Consider the following 20,730-nt stretch of genomic DNA (forward strand, 5'->3'; position numbering starts at 1 on the left):
TTTTATTTTATACTGTCAGGATGAACGAACAAATTATTTCTCACCTCACCCCTTCCTGAATATCACAGTCCCCTCATCCTTCAACCCGATTCCCCCTTACCCTATATCCCACTCAGTTTTTCAGTATCTTTCCTCGGGCGGACACTTCCCTTGGCTGTGGGTCCTGCCCGGTGGGTGAGGCAGCTTGCCTGTCAACAGGTGGCACTGGCATCCCATGAGACAGTCTTCCTGCTCTCAGCCCTGGTAGCGGACCTGGCCCTTGGGAAGCTCATTCTGCAGCCACAGAAAAGCCTCTGCTCAGCCCCAGCATGAAGAGGGACGGTTTTGACAACAGACTCAAGTAGCTGCTGAGCATCAGTGACCTGGGATTTAGGCACATTTTTCTCAAGGTATTTCCTTGACACAAAGGCCATCAATCTTCTAAATGTCAAGATCGAGTCCTTGACCAAAGGATGGAGACACTTGAGCTTCTCAAACAAAAGGTTGTTTCAATGTTTGAAAAGCACGTTTGGTTTGTTCACAGACTTCTTGGGAACAACTCAGCTATTTTGGTGAAACTTTAAACCAAAAACTCAGGTGAGACCTCAAAAATGAAAAGAAAATTTGGCAGAGTTGCAAGTGACTGGAAACCAACCCTTACAGCGAGAAACAGCAGAGAACCTCAGCAGAAGCACCTGCTTATTAAGGCTTCTTGACACTTCCCTTACAACCTCTGTTTTCTTTAATACATTCACTTGTATCCGGTGTACTTTCTGAAACATAATTTATAGAAGCTTGTAATTCAAATTTAGTATTTCCTTCCTTTGTTTCCCTCCTAGCACACACACACACACCATGAGATCAGCTGTGTTCTTCTGTTTATTCACCAGCACAAAGAACAGAACGTTTTTAGAAATCCAGAGAAACCATCCCTGCTCTGCAGGAAATATGTCCAGCAAACTCACAAAGGCCACGTCTGAAAGGTAGAAAACAGGGGAAGGGGAACAGAGGCTAGAGAGGACAGGAGAAAGTGCAGCAGAGGGTCAACTTTCTGCTCAGTCCCCTCCCTCTGCCTTGGGGAGCCAGTATAACACCATTTGGAGAAGGTGAGAGGGTGAGGTTGAAGTACCTGCCCAACAGGCACTGACTACTCTGCACAGAGGGTAGAGCAGAAACTGAATTTTCCACTTAGTGACTCCTCAGCTTTAGATTATGGGGACATCTCCCTCTCATTTGCAAGACTTGTGAGCTCATGCACCTGGGGGAAAGGGTGGGAAAACTTATAGCACATAGGACTGCAGAAAGAAACTTCCCTCTGGGGTGTGTGGAAGGAATTACATAGTCATCATCTGAAAGATCCTTGCTTTTCTCCAAGGTATGGGTGGTGGCAACTGCTACACAAGTAAGTTCCTATTGCTTCCACACTGCTGTATGAAAACTGCTTGTATACATTGCTCTCTACTACAAACAAAACAAAGCAGATCTTCAGGTTCATTGCAGATACTCAGTAATATCAAACTATTGCACGTTTGAAATTCTGTGCAGCATTTTAGGGTAAATAATTCCAGTTTAATAAAAGTGAATTTCAGTCTTAAAGCCTTATTACTAAACAGTTGGCTTACATTACACTCAGGATTGTTCCATACCTTGACTACCTCTGCCTATACGTACAAACTGAGTAGAAATTCTTGCTCTCAACGGCTGAACAACTATTTTAGTAGTAGGACTTCAGTAACATTCAGTGAAGAACTACTGCACTGAGCAGAGGACCAAGGCAATGTCTGCAGCAATCTGCATTATAAGCAGCTGAAGCTGTCTTTAGATACCCAGTACCATCCCTTCTTAAAGCTTACTCACCCTCTGTAGTTCATCACTGACCACCAGTGATATGCACACACTGCTTGAAGAGATGCGGGGCCTTATGCCGCTCACAAATCCTCATCTTTTTTGGCACGCAACACGTAGGCAGGACCATGGAATTGGCCCATCCACCCATCATTGGCCACACTACTGCACCACAAAAGGGTAAACATACAAGACAAAGTGACAGATCATCTTAGGAATGGTATTGCCCATCCTGTCCATACCGCAGTTATGTTTATGCTTGGGCATGCCACAAGGGTTGTGTGGACCAGCTCTTAAAAGAAAATACATTAAAAATTAAAAACAAAATTAAATCTCAAAGAATTGTATCCAGTGCAGAAAAAGACAAGCTGGAGCTCAAACAGGTTCAGCATATACAAGGAGACAGTCCAGTAGCCTGAGCACAGGGGTAACGAACACTTTGAACACCAAGCATTCTCACTATGCCCCCAACGATAAAAGTTATTCCAGCAGCTATCACTCTTTCAAGTCAGAAGTCATCCTATATCCAGTCATCAGCAAACAAGCTAGGGTAAGCGAGAACGGCATTCTCTGTTACTTTGCTTAGGAACAGGCTATTGGAAACCAGAGACTAACTAGCGAGGTTATTGTTTCCCCAAGAGAAACTTTCCATCCTCCATTTTCAGAGGCATTTCAACTGATTTAACCTGAGCTGCTTCAAAGACCACTTCTCTACCTCTCCTGCTGCTGCTAGGAATGCCTTCTTGGGAGGTGAGGGGTAGACAAGAACTCTTTCTTAATCATAAGTGTTTCATACATTTTAAAAAAAAAAAAAAAAAAAAAGAAACCACTAATGCCTGGCAATGAATGAGAGCAGAGAAGAGCCATCTCTTTAGTAGCCTTTATATGCTTTAGAAGACAGACAGATAATATGGTGAAGAACGTGGTATTAACAGTATTAACAAATCAAGATAGAAATTTCCAGTAGAGCAACTATAAAAGAAAATAATTCAGCTAAGCCCTACGGTAATGTTTCACATTACCAGTTTCATGCTGGTTTCCCAGCAAGCAAAAAGGGCAGGAACCATCTGCCTGGCATAGCCTTGCCCCACATCTCCCCTCCTTGTGTCCCTAATGCAGGATAACCAAGACTTCTTCTGTTTGATCACCAGGTAAGTCCTGGAGGATGCAGTTTTTCCTAGATCAGAAGAATTTAAAGCAAAAAAAAAGATAAAGTTTAACTGTAACATTAAACAAAATCTAGTACCCAGGTACTAAACTGTAATTAGACCTACAGCAGCTTAATTTTCTTACAATTCTTGATTGCTCGTTATCATAAAGCAAATTTTGTTTCAAAACTGGCCAATTTATACACTTAATTCCCAAACAAATCCACCAGCTGGGTATTTTAAAAAAGAAACCAAAAAAATTATATTTTACATGTTCCCCTCATTTTAAAAGGTGTTCTACTTATTAATTTTTAAAATATCTTTGTACATGATTGGTCTTTAAGTATTTTTGATCTTACGACAGCGTCTTTCTCACTATCTGAAGCGAGACTAAGATTAAGGACTTCTTAACATTGGAAACCACAGCCCTGACGAAGAAAGCGGTCTTGTGCTTTCCTGACTAAATGATGGAAATAAGAGGATCTATCACACCCAACAAAGCTCCAGTTTGAAAGGATATCTCAGGGGTTTATAGCCCATAATACCCAGCCTCACTGTAGATGGTGCCTGATTAAATCAATTTAGAGATAGCAGGAACTGAAAAATAGTGATAAACCAGACATTATTTGATCTCTATATTGGACAATGAACTTTCTAGTTTCAATCACTAAGTGAGCCTGTAGGCTTCTAATATAATATTTCAGCTAAATGCTGCTTTGTAATGCTGCTGCTATTTCAGATCTTATGTGTTTTCTAGAAACCTGCGCTTAAATTAGTACTTAAAAGCATTCAACCTAAGAATAGTCTGGAAAATGAAAAAATGTTATAATCCTCTATATCACCAGTGTTACAAATTATATTCCAAATTTGCAATGTAAATGCACAAATCATAAATTGATTACGCACCTAAGAAAAGTTGGAAGTGTTCTGAAAGCTGGACAGTAATACCTTCCCACCAACTACACTTGCTCTAAATTAGCAAACTTTAAAATTATATTTTCTATTTTCGTGACAGAAAATTTGAGGTTTGCATTGGAATTGAGATATCAGTGGCAAAAATCTGCCAAGAAAATAAATAGAATGAAAACGTATTCCCAAAAGATGTCTGTATATACGGTATATACCAATTAAATGTCATGATCCTGTCATGACATTTAATTGGTCAGACAGAAAATAGCAGTTTGTTGCCAAGTTCTGCCACAGATGCGTATGTATGACCAAGGTTCAAAGAATATTGCACACATCTGAGAATAGAATTGCTCCTAACAAGGGTAATATTTATGAATGTAACATTTACGAAGACCCAGATGAAGTTCTTTGGCTACCTACAAACCTCCTGAGCTCCTAAAGCAAACTGGCATGACATTTCAGCTCGGAGTCAAACTGTGGGCCTGACATCTCAGTTTGGATTCTCACAACAATCACTTTCAGTTGAGGTATGTAACCGGTCTACCAGATATCAGCTCTTATTCTAGCAACCTTTATGAGGAAAAAAACCACAGGAATGATGAGTGCACTCCATTTCTGGCACACGGTACTGCATACGGGACAAAAATAGGAATGCAATGATTAACAACTGCATAATTTCAGATGGAATTAGTGGTATAGGTTACAAAAACTAAAGACAAAACTACATTTCTTCAGCTGAAAACACAGAAGAAGTCCATGCTAGCGCAGGAAGCACAGTTGGGAGGACATATCCATTGCCTCTGATCTTCTTGGAAAACCACCCATAGAGCATAGAGCCAAGGAACAGGCTCACCTCAAGCTTCCTGAAGTGCTGAATTTAAAGCCAGTGCTTGGTGGTGTGGAAGCCACTGCACTGCACCTATATCTCTGTATCCAAATCTCTGGAAGCTGGCACAAAACTTGCCATCTACTCCTTACTGTGTTTAACTAGTGAGTGCCTGTACCGCGTGCTTCAACAAAAGGCTATCGATGTAGAAGAATTTGCTCTATTTGATTATTGGACCCTCTCATAGTCAGCTCAACGAGCTTTAACTGTGGAAGGAAAAACCTAGCCAACTCAAACTAAGGTTGACCACTGTTTATGAAGAAATATAAGAAAAACAAGGAATTCCAGCAAAAGAAATTTAAAATGAGACAGTCAGAAGTGCTCCTATACAAGTGCAGCCTCTAGTGGTCCCTCCAAAATCACTGAATGCCAAGTAAAAATTATTACATACAAAGCTCCTGGCTGCATTTCACCCAACACAGCTGATGTTGTGACACTCCACAGCTGGAACATAACCTATAAGGGCAAGGAGGCACCCCTTCTCATTGATTCTTATGTTTAAGATCCGATTTTGAAAATAAAAAACTGCTCCCCACAAAAAGAGAAAAAAACACCCCAACAACTAAATCACTATCAATACAACAGCGTGCATACTATTCTATGATCTTTTTCATTCTACACTGGAATTCTGTGAATAGATGGATTTTTAAATGCACATTCAAACCACAGCATTTGTACGTTCTCTTTACTTTGGTTTTGATAGTTACTGCCTTCCCTTCAGAGAAGCCGATGAAGCTGCACAGGAAATGAAGAAAATCTGAGCTTTTGTGTTGGAGCTGAACCTGTTAATGTTTCATCATTAGACAAGATTCAGGTAAGAAATTAGATGCATTTCCCTCCACTATGCACTTTTTTTTCTTCCTTCTCCACATTCCACTCTCCTAAATCTTATCCAGTGTAGGACTGATGAAAACCTTATCTCTCCCCTTTCCTATTACGCTTACTTTTGGTCTCAGCTGTTATTAGTTCATGACCCAGGTACCTCTGAAAACACTCATACTGTATTTTAATTTTCTCAGGATTGAGGAATCATCAGATACACAGAATTGTATTTTAGGATCTCACAGCAACCAGGCAAAGAAGAATTTAGATGAATGTTGGGTTGGGAGGTGGCATAAATAAAAACCATGATAGGCGAGCGGTTACAATTTGCTCATGAGGCAGAAGAGATGAGCAGAATCGTACAATCTGGAAGAGCGACACCATGAAAATGTGTTTTGAAGCTTTGTAAGCGTAGGCAAGATAATTATACATGATGTTGTGTCAGTGACAGGGGATCTTTAGACCACATAAACAGGAGACAAAATAATGAAAGTAACTTCAAAGAGCTTTGTCTAAGGGGCTGATAAATAATTCAAAACTTTGGAAGCCTCATCCAAACTTCACAACGACCGTAGCCCAGAAAGCCACGCATGGTTACATCCAGACCTACCCCTGATCTGAAAAACCTTTAGTCACCGCAGGACTGTGACAGCAACACCTCACTGCATCTGCCCGCAAAGCAAGAACCCGCCCACAAGGAAGAGGGGCTGCTATCAGAGACGTAGTGTCGATGAGGCGAGTGACAACTCACTGTCAACCAGGAGAGATGCTCTCGAGCCTCCGCCTCAAAGGCAACCCAAAGGTCCTGCACAGCAGTAGGTCCCTTGAAATTGTGAGATAGAAATCCAAACACATTTACTTGAGGCACTTCTGTCTCAAGCACTGCTTGTGTTCCTCAGCCAAATAAGCAGCACTGGTACACAGTTTGTTTAAATCATTTATGCCAAGTTATATAGCATACACGGTCACAATTTCCCCCCCCGCTCCCGACTCAGCTTCAGAGATATGGGCATCAGTATCTGCCTCGATAGGTCCCTTACAGCGCCTCTTTATCTCCTATGCTACTCTAGATCCTCAAATCAGCCCTCTCTCCCACTTTCAAGCCAATTCCTCCTTAAAACAAGCACAACTGATTGAAGTACAGAAATGCTGGCGATATTCCATCATATATGCTGACATTCCTTCTGCTCCAAAAAGCTTGTTAGGGGGAAGCTGAGGGAATGTAGCTAGCGCTAAAAATAAGAATTGAAGCGTCCAGGCATCATCATGTGCCTGGGCCTGGATATGTGCTTGTACCACATGCACTGATTTCCTTTCTGTGGTATCCATCAGCCTTCTTCTATGGTAATTTAGCAAGCTTTACCCCAACAAGGAACCCCACAGACTAAAATCAGAACAGCTTTGATGCACTTCTGCTGGTAATGGAAATAATCATTAAAAGACAAAGTTATTGCTTAACAGATCCTCGTTTAGCATGCAAAATTAATTAAAATAAGTTTCTTTAAGGAAGAGTTTTAATTTTCTAAATGGAAAAAGCAGTGTAATTTCTTCAGGTCACTCAGACCTTTTGAGAGGACTGTTTGAAGAAAGACAACAACTTTGAGGACTCATTTAGACTTAACCAGAGATGGCTGAAGTAGGCCACATTATCCTTGAGGGACAATTAAGGATAAATACGTCAATTAAGGCAAAAGGGCTCCACATTGGTTAAGCTCGAGTAAATATGAGCAACAGAAAGCCTGCATGATCATCTCTTTAGGTCTAGTAAGTCAGACTGCGTAAAAGCATTTTTTCATCAATTCATAACTATGATATTGGAATTACACATATTTCCAGTATACTTCAACAACCACTGATGCCCCTGCACAATGTATTGGTGCAACTTTATCCACAATGCTGCATGTTGTGTTTTAGAAAGGCGAGTTCATACTTAAATAGGGTGTTAAATACTCTGAACTTAAGACTGGACTAATGAAAGCTCCTGCATGAGGTCCGGCATTTTAGTAGTTAACTTTCACAATTTTACAGTGCTCAATCAATTTACCTTGTCTCCTTCGCAGATTAAATTTACCACTGGACAGCATAGGTCATGCATACAGAGCCTATGTACTATTCAAATCCTCTACGCTTTGTCAGTATAAGTGGGATTTAAAGACTAGAAAGGTTTTGCCTGTACAGGGCTGAGCTTTAAAACAAGTTTAAGGCATTCACAAAGTGGACATCAAAACAAGCGTAAGTTGTTCCAAACCCAGCAAAACTTCAGACTTTAAGTAATGTGTTGAGCTTTGACCTAATCTTGTCAAACTAAGTATCTGACACAACAGCTTCAAACTACTACTTAACTTTAAGATGCAATGCTCTTACTTCAAATGTAAACCTTTACATTTCCTTTCTGCTTACAGAAACATATGGCTTTTACAACTGTTTGGCAGCTGTGCTCTGAGAAAGGAAGGGCACACACAGCATGACAGATTTTGCTGGAAGTCCTGGGATGTTCTCACTGATGAATTTGAAGGGCTGCCAAGGTAACAGCAGGGTACAGGTTCCACATCTTTGGCCTGGATTGTAATCCGACAAAGAGGAGAGCATGGAAATGAAGCACAGCTGACAGGAATAAACTCCGAAGCTGCAAAGCTGTTGCTCAGCGTGTCAGTGCAAACTGTCAGGGCGTCTGTTTTTTGGCACTTCTTACCCATTATGTGGTTACATTCATCCCTGACACTCTATAATAGAAGTAGTTAACTCTTAGCTAGTGGTGGGGCACTTGTTTAGTTTGCAGGTAAATGAGGAAACACGTGTGGTTACCCTCCCAGGCTGGCTCTTCACAAGGTCAGCCTGGACTCTGAGGGACTTACCAGCTCCAAGCGTAGCGTTACCCCAACACGGCTGCCCCCGCTTCTAGAACACAGTGGCGGGTTTATGCCGAGGAGACTGGCCAAGCTCTGTGCTCTCCAGTGCCCCTTGTGCTGAGAAGGTTTGTGAGCTCCAGCGACACCCATGCCGTGCTGTGCCACGTTCTTCTGGTCGCTATCTAAATCCACCCTGTCATGCTTTGCTGTGCCCACACTAGTGAAGTCTTCTCAGATCTGAACCCACTGGAAGGCCTAGCACAGATGTTTCTTTTTCATTTTTACAGTGTTATCCCAAACAGTGGGTAGCTGGTGTAGTTAACAAGGAGGGGTCTACCTGAAGCTTAGCAAACCCTAAAAACTGAGCTTTCAAACTGCTGGACATCGGCACTTTCAGAGGTCATCTTGTTCTGTTTTATTACTTGGACAGGATGGCTCCCCAGTTTCCAACACCAGACGGGAGCACAAACAACAGGATTTCTTAGAAGTCCACGTGGTGTTCAAGCATTTGTAAACCATCGGGATCTGAAAGAAGGGGACGTTCTCCTGGGCAGGAAACCGACAGGGACGGCTTTCAAAACAGGAAATTGCCGAACACGACAAGTTAACCTGAGATATGCTCCAGATCATGCAGTAGGACAGAAAGGCATTACAAAGAGAGGCTGTACAAGGCTCTTTCTGAATAGAGGGTAAGTAGAAAAGGCCTGAGTACCGTGTTTAATCAGCAGTGTTGGGACTCAAACTGGCCATCAAAACCTATTCTGAATTTTCTAATCTACGCTATCTCTTATTTCTCTTGAAAGGAACTTTGTATTTAAGACTAAGTGTTACACATTTAAAATATTAATTTCCCAGTCTATTGTGACCACAAGAATTTTAGCTTGCTTTCATTGTTCAAAGATGAACCTACATGAGCAACGAAGAAAAGCATTAGAACTATATCCTTTTGTTCTCTTGTACAGCATATTTTTTTCTGATTGCAGTAGAAACTGCTAATTAACCAGAAGCAAAACCATATGTTGAAAAATCCTGTCTTTTTTTGTTTGTTTGTATTAACCACTGCAATTATTTATTAATTTCTTTGGGATCAAGTTCTCATGCTACACCCCACATGTGGTAAATACATATTCCAAAGATGTGTACACACTTAAGTTAATAAAATATGTTTAGAGAGACAGCTGTGATGGATAGAGGTAAGTATGAATAACACTTGCCTTTGCAAGTGTTGCAAGATCGCAAATCTTAAAAGTCTATTTACTAGGATAACTAGAAAGAGGAAAAAATACTTTCAAAACAAAGGAAAAAAAGAAGAGAATACTGAATGCCCTGAGATGACTTCTTAAGGTTACAGTTGGCAGCTTTTTCAGGAACCTATTGCAAACCTAAATGGAATATTCTTCCTCCACCCTTTGTATATGTGGGATGTAAAAGGTACATCCCACAGGCGCCTCTCCTACTTTGCAATAAGAATGACGGACACTGTGTATGGAAAGTGTCCGGTTTTTTACTCAGCTAAGAGGTGAGACAGCCTTGTTCTGCGTGACCTCCTTTTCCCACCCAGCTCAGCAGCAGTCCCCAAAGGACTCACACAGTGAAGTATTAGGAGACATTCTTCTCTGCAAAAGGAGAATCAGACTAGTTACATGGACACTATAAAATACCCTCAAAGCATCTCAAATAAGGGCAAGATTTGGCTTACTGTCCTCTGCTGAAACCCAGTTGAATTTAAAGAGTTCACCTCTTACAGACACTTATCTACAGATATGACTTTATTCAGCAACTCCATCAATAAGAACTATTAATTCATGGGGATCAATATTTATATGTAAAGTATTTGTAGCAATTCAACATTTTAGTTAAAATAGTCTTCCTAGAAAGTACTGACTTCAGTACATTACATGCTGCCGTGGATTTTTCTTCTTTCATCTTGGGTACTATATATATAAAATCAAAAATCACTTGACCTAAGAAAAAAAATTTTCTAAGAGAATCCCCACCTTTTAAATAAAACTTTATCTTGTACTTCAATAATAATAAAAAAAATACTAGCTGCTAAAAGGAAAAACCTGTTTCAGAAGTATTACATGTATACCTTTACAACGTACATCTCATTACCAAAACAGCAGTTATAAAAGAACTACCTGTAACCCTCCATTGTCTATAGCACTCATCCTTAATCCATCATTTTTTCCTGATACAGCAGCAATCTTGAAGTACACATGGTACACAACTGCTGTCACACACTACGTCAACAACCTTTACTGAATATTTTGAGATTATTACAAACTATACATTAGACCTTGCATTTTATCCAGCTGTATACAGAACATGAATTTACCTTGCAATATTAACAACACCCACCTGAAAAAGATGGTTCAGCTCTCTGCTTAATTATATACAGTTGCACCAGGGTTAACTGAGTATCTTAAATTGAGATGAGGTATTCCCTTTCCACCGTCTCCTTTCTTAATGTCATCATGTATCAGGCATTTACACACCTAAGCACAAGCTTATAGCTCTGCTATTTGCACTATTCTACTCCATGGTCATCTAAGATGGTAACATGCAAATTGTAACAGTTCCATTCCTAAATGCAAGGCGCCCCATGAGGGAATTAACTCTTGAGGATTAAAGTTCACTATGAAAAAGACAAGAGAAAGTTTACACAGAAAAGGCTTCTGAAACCCAGTGTTTAGATAGTATAGAACAAGAAAATAATATGAGTGGTCAAGGACAAGTTTACCTATAAAATTAGAGGGAATAATAAAGGTAGGTTAAGACGTTTCAGTTTTTCCACTTTCAACAAAGTCCTAAGCTAGCCTTGTTTCCAAAACTACTTCTTTCACTTGGGAACAAATCTTGAAAACCTGAGGCCGCTGCTAAGATTTACTACACCAGTAAATATTTTATTGGGTGAACTCTACTGCAGAGCATAGAAAGGTCCTTTCTTATGAGGTTCTTAGTAGCGCCTCACTGTCATTCCCATGAAATATCATTTCCCTTAACGTGCGACTGCAGGCAGTCAGACAATGAGTTTTGAGTTATTCCTGCCAAGCCCTTGCTGTGATCAGGATCTTGTACAGGGCCAAGCAGCACAAGTAGTTTTCTGAGGAACTGTTGTGGCTCCAGACATGTCCATGCTCTACAGGGCTTTTCACAGAAAAGTCCATTCCCCCTCAGTCAGCCAGAACAGCTGAAAAACACAAGTTATATTATTTTATAAGCTAAATGACACTGATCTGGAGAGCAATCCATGCATAAAAGCTGAAGGCTGCATTCTTATCCTTCCTGTAAAACTGTACTCCTTAGGCCTCTTTAATAAACTTACAAAATAAATAAATAAATAACTGCCTCCACTTCCCTCAAAAGCAGTTTCCAAAGCATCCAAAGCAGTCTTTGAAATTTCAGCCCTCAAAAATTAAGTTAACAGCAAAAATTCTACCTTATGACACTTTTAACAGCACTAGAACTATCACAATTCAAAGAAAAATACTGCCCATCTTTGGGGTATAGGCAGTCAATAATTTATCATTAACAAAACAATTTTTATAAGGGCATGTATGCTGACATCCAGCTAGTGGCATTTCTGCAGTCTGTTATGCCTATAGACCTGCACAAGGGCTCATAAACACAATTTTACACAGTAAGCTCGTAACACCCCTAGCGAAGGTGTCTTTAGCCCTTTGAGATTATAGCAATTCTCAGGCACAAAAAGGTCCCAGTTCTATCACTATCTTAACAACGGCATTATTTTTACAAGGTTGAAAATGAAATGGTATCACCCTAATACCTAAAATATTGTTATATTCACAATAGTTAATACCTTACTTTTCACATCTAGCCAAGCTGGGTTTATACAGAACAGCGATCTCTTTCTAAATAATTAGAAATTAAAGAAACAAGAAAATCCTACAAGAACAGCCAGACTCAATGGCCACTTCTGCCTCAATACGCACAGAGCCGTTGTGGGAGGGCAGGGGAAACAAACTGAAAACATCTCCAGAAAATCTGCTCCCAGACTTTTAATCAGTAAAAACGTGCTCCTGCCAAAGCGATGCTCCGGGATGTGCTCAGTGCTCCCTCCCCTGCACCACATGCTGTTTGTTCTGATCAGAATTTCTCACGTAAACCCCACTCTGTGCAGAAGTTCAATGGCCACCATGAAGCGTACCACCAAGGACTTTCAAAAGGAGCAACAGATGTGAATTTAGAACATAATTATTTGTAATAACAGCATTCAAGAAAGATACTACCAAGGGAGGCTTAGCACCACACAGTTTAACCACCACAGTGACAAACAAAAAACTGAAGCTTGCTGTCAGCTTCACAGCTCCTCTCCCCGATAAACTAGGCATTAACAAGTACAACCAGGAGGACGTGTCACAGTAGTGGTGCTGCATAGAACCAGTATTCCCTCACAGGGAGTAGGTGCTACAAAATAATTCAGAGGAAAGCCCTTTGCAACAACACTACTACTTCTCTTCATGCATGTACAGTAAACAAAAGCACACATACGCATGAGGGATATTTGCCACGATTAGTTCCAAACATGAATTGAGCGTGGTCCATGCTGAGTTGCACTGAACGCTGTCAGTGAAAAGAACATGAAATACAGCTCGAGATCAACATTTAATCAGTGTTCCACAACCTGTGTTTCTATGAGTTTTCAATCTGGGAGAGCCATATAGCCCAATTTGGGAAAGACATAAAGGAGATCTCTTGATTGATACAATCATTCAGGTTTTAAGGGATCTCAGGAGGCTTCTAGTCCAACCTCCTGCCCAAAGCATGGTCAACTCTAGATTCAGGTCAAGCTGTTCAGGGCTTTGTATGGTCAGGTCAAAAAACCTCCATGGACAGACACTTCATAGCCTCTCTCGGCAGCATGTCTCAATGCTTCATTATCCTCCCAGTGACAATTTTTTTTCCCCCTTACACCCAAGTCAGAACCTCCCTGTTCCCATTCCCACCCCAGGCCTCTCCCTCCCCAGCGCCCATCTCTGTCAGGAGCCTGCTGTTCCTTCCATCAGTGGAGACAGTGGCTGTTGGGCCGCCACAGCTTTCCACCCCCCTAGCTGAGCAAGCCTGGCTCCTGTAGTCTCTTCTTCTCACATCAGCTCCAGGCCCAGCCATTGTGGGAGCCCCGCTGGACTCATGCCAGTTCATAAACCCCCACCCTATGGTAGCAAAGAGCTGGGCCCACACTGCAGATGGGGTCTGGAGAGAGCCAACCAGGGGATGGCTGCTGTCACCCGCTCCAGGCCATGCTCCTGCTGGTACAGCCCCAGGGCTGCCAGTCTTCACTGCTGCCGGAGTACCTTGCTAGCTCACGTTTAGCCTACTGCCCACCAGCGCTCCCAGGTCCCTTTTCAGAAGAGCAGCCCCACAGCCAGTTAGTTCCTTGCCTGTACTCTTGCAAGGTGCTAGTCTACCCCAATTTCAGGAGCTGGCATTTGTCATTGCCGAATTTCATGAGGTTCCTGTCAGCCCGTACCTCCTACCCATCTATGTTCCTCTGAATGGTAGTCCTTCCCTCAAGCGTACTGACTGGTCCACCAATTTCTCATCAACAAACTTGATGAGGGTGCACTCCATCTCCTCCTCCAGGCCCTTGCCAAGGATGCCAGGCAGCACAGATACATATGGTTCCCTGAGGAACTCTGTCTCCAGGTGAAGCATGAGAAATTAACCAGCACTCTGAGGTTGATGATTCAAACAGTTTCTCGCCCACCTGTCAAGTCATAACAACTCAAAGTGTATACAAGGTGCTGGGGGACACTTTGTTGAAAGTCTTGCTTAAGGTGAGGTAAAAGACACGTGCAGCTTCCCCTCATTCACACATCCAGTAATTTCATCACAGAAAAAGGTTGGTCCAGCACAATTTACTGCTGTTCGTTCCGTGCTGTACATTCGGCTGAGCCAGGAAAACAGAGCAGAAGTCGTTAGGACAAACCGCTGTATGTAACTATGGAGTATCTTTTCACACCAAGTAACATCTTGAGTAGCATCCAGGAATGAGCTTATTCTGCCAAAATTATACATGTTTTCAATTAAAGCACATAACGTTGCACTCTAAGATACAGCCAAGATAAGAAACAAGAGGACAACGTCCATCACGGAATATTCATCCATACATACTAGGAAGTAATTTTCTGATGAAATATAAATAGCACTATGTAATTCACCTAGTAACTATATTAGGCAGCAGTCACTAATCAACACTTATTGACACTGTACTATAAGCTGCATTTTCCTTTTCTTTAATTAAATACCAAGCCTGACCCTTACACTACCACGTAAGTGACTAAACGTGAAAAATCACTTTGTGGGTAAAAAGGGTTATTTTCTCCTAGACAGGTGCTCACCTTGGGATGCTCGTCAGGTAGGTCAGGACATTCTGGAACTCCTTCTCGGGGATCTCACTGAAAGCCGGATAGTCTGGAAAGGTGATAACAGGGCAACCATCTCCCCCTCTTCCACCTACAAAAGAAACAAGAAGTAGGTATGTTCACATGCAAGTCCCTTCACCTAGCCTGAAATTTCCCAGTAATTAAACGACTGTGGGGGTTTTTTGGGGTGGTGTTTTTTTTTTTGTTTTTTTTTTTTTTTTTTTTTAATTGTTTTGGTGCTGGGCTCATCAATGTGGACACTCTTTATTCTAAACAGTCCAGTGTCTTCTTCAGAGGTTAGGAACTTGTTAGACCATATTCGATTTTTTTCTGTACAAACGCCTTTGTTCATGTGAACACAGTTTTGACGCCAGATGGCAGTGTATCTTTCTTTTGATAACTGTATTTAAACATGACCAATTTGGAGAAAGACATGAACTGATTTAGGGAAAAAAAAAAAGTTAATTCAGAAATAAGTAGGTGAATCTCCATCTTGAACTGAACTCAACCTTCTTACTAGTTTGAACTCATTCCTACAACACCCCCGCGCCCCCCTTCAGCTAGCTGCTCTGCTTCCAGGACAGTCTACAAGAAGTGGCAGAACATTAAAGGAACAGGGGGAAGGTGTTTCAAATGCCATTTCTTGTTCAATTTCTCAGATTACCTACAAAAGGTAAAGCAGAGCCAAACACCTATGCTGCAGCTTGGCTGCTGATGAACTAGATACCATCTGTATCTTTTTTGGCATTATGCACCACTGGGTAGAATTTGCAAAAAAGCAACATTTTGGTTTGGTTTTTTTTTCTTTGTTTGTTTTGTTGTTTGGTTGTTTTTTTTAAAGTGCTCCACATACATTTTTATATACGAAATATATATTTTTTAAAGCAATGTTAATATTTTGTGACTTGTGCAAGAATATTTTCATAAAGATAGGCTGGGCAAAGGACTTGTTGAGCCCTAGCAACGGCAGGTATTTAACAGTTGGGGGTGGCAGGGACACATTGTTGGAAAGTTATCTTTGCTTTACAGTTCAAAAAGAGAAGAAAACCAGCCAAAAATGACTGTGGCAAAATAAGACGGATTTTTTTTCCAGCTCTGAAATCTGGCAGTTATACAGAAGTCAGCTGTAAACTGTATTAACAACGCTGTCGATCATGACAGTAACAGTGATTTGTGAAAATTACAGTGTGCTACTAGCCACTTCAAGTGCCTTTACATCTAACCTCACCAGAAAAAGAAGAGAAATATTTGAACTCAGATCCATTTGATAAAAGAAACCACCATTTCCCTCCAAAACCACATGTAATTAGAAGAGCTCAAATAGTATCCTTATGTTAATTTGTGGTGAATCTGACTTCAATCTACGTGCTTACAGGCAATACGGTGCTACCACTGTGCAGCTCTTGAAATCAAACTGCATCAGAAAGTAACATGCTCCAGGTGCACTTAAACAACAACAACAAAATGCAACTATTATGCAAATATTACAAGTTTGAAAACATAACCTTTATCCGAATACTGTAATCTTAAGTCCATGGAGTTGATTTTAGCTACATAAATAGTCAAAACACAACTACAAGCTAAGACAAATTTTGAATCTATTATTTTTTGTTCTACCCAGGCTCCAAGGACCAAAGCATTTTCCTCCCTATTAAAAACATTCTTCAAGCTTGATAATGGTTATTTCTGTTGCTCATGAGGTGTTCTGCTCTCTCTAGAATATCTATTTTTAGGCACAATTATATATTATTTGCAGTATCCCGCTTGGTTACTTGCTTTGCTCTACTTAACGTCTATAAATAGGACATATGAAACAAAACAAGAACAATACGCTTGCAGGACACGTCCTAAAAGCAGAAGCCCGAACTATGACCTCCAGGAAGTTCCCAGACCACTACCAATTGTCAAGGGCAAATACAGCCATCCTGCCTTGACACTGCCTATTAATTTTCAGTTTCTAGTACACTCATCCCTGGTTATCTTGGGTGGAGACAACTCTGTCCTGCCACGTGCTGTCAGAAGATCCTTGTTCACCGATTATCTTTTTCTCCATTATTTTCCTGCCGGGACGCTTAAACACACATATACCTTCAAATGCAGCAGCATAAGTGCTTTTCCTTATCAGGACCTCCCTGCTGAAAAGAGCTTAGGGCAGAGTGACCTGAAGTGCTATACATAATAAATTCTGTAAAATTTCAGCTTTAACATTGCTAGCCTACAGAAGTTGCTTTCCATACAGTTTTAAATACGTGGCCATCAATGGGAGACAGGTCACCCAGCAAAGCAGATGTTACTTACAAATGAGTGTTCCTCACTGCAAGCTACAAAAAGGACATGGGAAATATAACAAAGTAAAAATCCTACATTTAAATTGTGGTTGCATTAAATTGTAGTAAAAGCAGTAGGCGAGTTCTCTTTTTAAAGTGTCCTTTATTTCATAATGAACGTGATGCAACAAGGAATGAGGTTTTTTTCCGTTACTCAGAACTAATTTTTCTTGCTTCACCTCTGCAAAAGCAGCATTACGCTGTTTATTCCAAAATTACCTGTGTAAAATGGGATTTTCTTCCCTTCTCCCAGAAGTAAATGAAGCCACAGAATTTAGGGGGAGGACATAAAATGGAAATGGGAGTTTGGGAAGCTAGGCTGCAATTTGTTGTTGTTGGTTTTGTTTTCAGTGAGAGGGAAAACATGTGAGTCACAAAATGAACTTCTCTCATCCTTCTTGAAACACAGGTTTAAGGCAAAAACTTAAAGCATTTTATTAAAACCAATTCACATAATAGTCTTCCAGCATCTCAGAATTGTATACACCCAATTACGAAAAAAGGACACCAAAGCTTAGATGAACTCTATGAGTGTTACAACTCATGAGAATAATTCAATTTGTACTGAGTAACTCTTAAAATGAGCAACTGGGATTTTAATCACCATCCAAGAAAGTGGTGATTTGCTGGGCAAGTTCTGTCTACTTCTATTTCTAGGCTTAAACAGGGATGCACTAACTTATACAATTGGAAATTAATAGTTTTATGCTTTCCTAAGACAACCAAGTATCTCTTTGAGAGCACTGAAAGCATGTTCTTAGTCTAATCTTCGTATTTTAAAAAAAAAAATTCAAAATTTCTGGAAGGCTATTAAGCCCCCTTATTTTATGTTAAAAAATACAAACCCAAGTCATTCTGTGATTCTATGAAAATGTGGAAAAACACTTATTATTTATTTTTAAATATTAAACAAATGCTGCTTGGGTGACAGCTTTAGGTTTTGTTTATTGCAAAGAACAGAAGAGAACTCAGCAGTCCTTAAGCGGGTGCAATCAATACAGACACGTTTTACCTGAAATCACAGAGCAGTCTGGATTGGAAAGGACCTTTAAAGGTCACCTAGTCCAGCTTGCCTGCAATGAGCAGGGACATCTTCCACTAGATCAGGTTGCTCAGAGCCCCATCTAACCTGACCTTGAATGTTTCCAGGGATGGGGCATCTACCACCTCTATGGGCAACCTCTGCCAGTGTCTCACCACCTTCATTGTAAAAAACATCTTCCTTGTATTTAGCCTGAATCTAGCCTCTTTTAAATTAAAGCCATTACCCACCTTGTCCTATCACAACAGATCCTGCTAAAAAGTCTATTCCCATCTTTTTTATAAGCCCCCTCGAAGTATTGAAAGGCCACAATAAGGTCTCCCTGGAGTCTTCTCTTCTCCAGGCTGAACAACTCCATGACTGGGGGATGAAATGATTCCCAAGAATTTCTTGAGACCTGTCTCATAACATGCAGCTGTAAGGAATGTTCTCCAAATGAGAGGATTATTACTTTTCAGTCTAAAAATGGAAACACCATAGAAGTAAAGAGCACTGAAGTGTATGTCAGCAATTAAAAAAAAAAACCAAAACCCACACCACTTTAAATTAAGTAGATCTGCTTCCATCCTATTTCCGTGATCTTCATTAAAGCAAGACCTTGTTATTAACTCATTTATAACTGACTTTGGGAACGTATTCAACTGAAACTGCTTTAACAGGTTTAGCATCAAAGAAAACACAAGTTACCTCTCTAAAATGGAAATTTTTCAGTGGATAAATCTCTACAGTTCTAGTAAACCTCCAGTTTGGTGGAGCTCTTCTACCTAGATCTACATGCCTTAGCCTCAGGCCAGTTTTTACAATCGTGACAGCCCTCTGTTTTGGAGAAATACGCAGTTTAAAAACAGGTTGAATTGCATTAGCTCCACAGGTTAGGTAGCAAAATGACTTAACTGTGCTTAGGAAATAGCACTTCGTGTTCCTAACTTCTGTATACAATTATTTAAACCAACAGCACCAACCACTGAAATTATGTGGACCAGAGCAAGGGAGTGGAAAAATGATCCTTGGAAAACTAGCTGTGCTACTGTGAAATGGTGCTGGTAAAGTTTACCTTAAGTCTAGGTAATTTACCATTTATTCTTTATATTCTGCTACATCTAACTTTTCCCATCATAGTTGCAATCTCTTTTAGTTTTTTTTGTTGTTGTTGTGTTTTTGTTTGTTCGGGTTTTTTATTAATTAGGTAAGGTGATAGAGAAGTGCCTTACCAAGGAAACTGCAACACTATTTTACAGAAGTTCTAATCAAGAGGCATATTAGTGACTTGATAGCCAAAACCAATCCCAAATGAGAAATAATTAATATTCTTTTCAGTTTAAAACAGCATTAAGAGGGAAAATTACAAAAACTATGAATTGTGCAGCTGCCAAAACATGCGTGTGCATGCAAACACACATAGAGAAAAGTGTAATTCCCCACAATCCTGAGAGACATGCTAAGTTTTTTGGTACAGCCAGCAAAATTGGGGAGCAACAAAGGAGACTGTGCAGACTTCCAGGAAAGAAGAGCAGGAGATTATTTTGTACTATTTCCCTTGTATCCCTAGTTATTCTGTTCCTGTTTACACAAGAAAAGCTAATCTCAAAAGCACTCTGCCCAACCCCACAAAAAGGAAGCAATGTAGTTGGATATAATTAGATGATGACAGAGCAAAGAGGTAGGTCTTCTAGCCTGAATCTACAATGCAAACAAAATGGTATTTGGACTATAAGAAAAAAAATATGATCTCTATGTTCATCAGTAGGCACACACAAGTTTCAAGAGCATCATCATTAAATGGCTCAGATCTATAACTCTGTTTCAAAAGACCTAGCTCAAGTAAAATTAATCTTGCTTGCAGTCATGTAAAAAGCAAGGTCTTTGTGTGAATAGAGAAAGGCTTACTACAGATCTTGCTTTACTGTTGTGATGGTTCAGCCATCATGTTTTTATGATTCTGATAAAGGGGGCTGGAACTAGATGACCTTTAAGGTCCCTTCCAAATCTAACCATTCTATGATTCTATGAATTTCTCCCTTCTACTTGCACAATATACTTAACTGGAGCACCCTGACTATTTGAAATTACACGTAGACTTCAGTGAGGCAGTGGATGAAAGCTTCATTACATATCCTTCGTGAAGAAAAACAGAATCAAGAGGAATTTATTAAAATATTCTTTCCGTGAAATGAGAGAAGTTTTACTTGTATAACTTCACAGGCTGCATTTTGCCTAGGCTGATCAGCAGCAAGTATACTGGCTTAGAGATCGGACTGCAGGAACTAAATCTGTACCTGAATGTATTTGAACTGGAGATCTCTTAGCCAAGGATTCATTTTGTTCCTGTTTCTTTTTCTCTACTACCTTTTTTTTTTTTTCTTAAAGCTCTACAGACTGTGGGTTTAGTACAATGAATATATAACAGCAGTTAAGCCTACACCCATGCAAGACAGAACCTGCTAAGTAATACCTCTTCCACTCTCAATACACCACATATACATTGACCGTGCCATATTGGCAACAAAAATCAAGTTGATGTTTTTAACTACCTG

The 20,730-nt window shown here is 40.3% G+C and overlaps 1 protein-coding gene across 11 annotated transcripts in view; it reads right to left on the reverse strand.

Moving 5' to 3' along the window:
- MCF2L (MCF.2 cell line derived transforming sequence like) overlaps window positions 1-20,730 on the reverse strand; it is a 172,101-nt gene that overhangs the window by 47,439 nt on the left and 103,932 nt on the right. For all 11 annotated transcript variants that reach the window (XR_012584078.1, XM_074561141.1, XM_074561206.1 and 8 more), the window contains one exon: window positions 14,804-14,918. Coding sequence is in view for 10 of the 11 variants with exons in the window: in XM_074561141.1 (XP_074417242.1) it covers window positions 14,804-14,918 (115 nt within the window). In the remaining variant the exon portion in view is untranslated. The remainder of the gene's footprint in view (window positions 1-14,803; window positions 14,919-20,730) is intronic.

Source organism: Larus michahellis, chromosome 1 (genome assembly GCF_964199755.1).
Source record: "Larus michahellis chromosome 1, bLarMic1.1, whole genome shotgun sequence".
Taxonomy (NCBI): Eukaryota; Metazoa; Chordata; class Aves; order Charadriiformes; family Laridae; genus Larus; species Larus michahellis.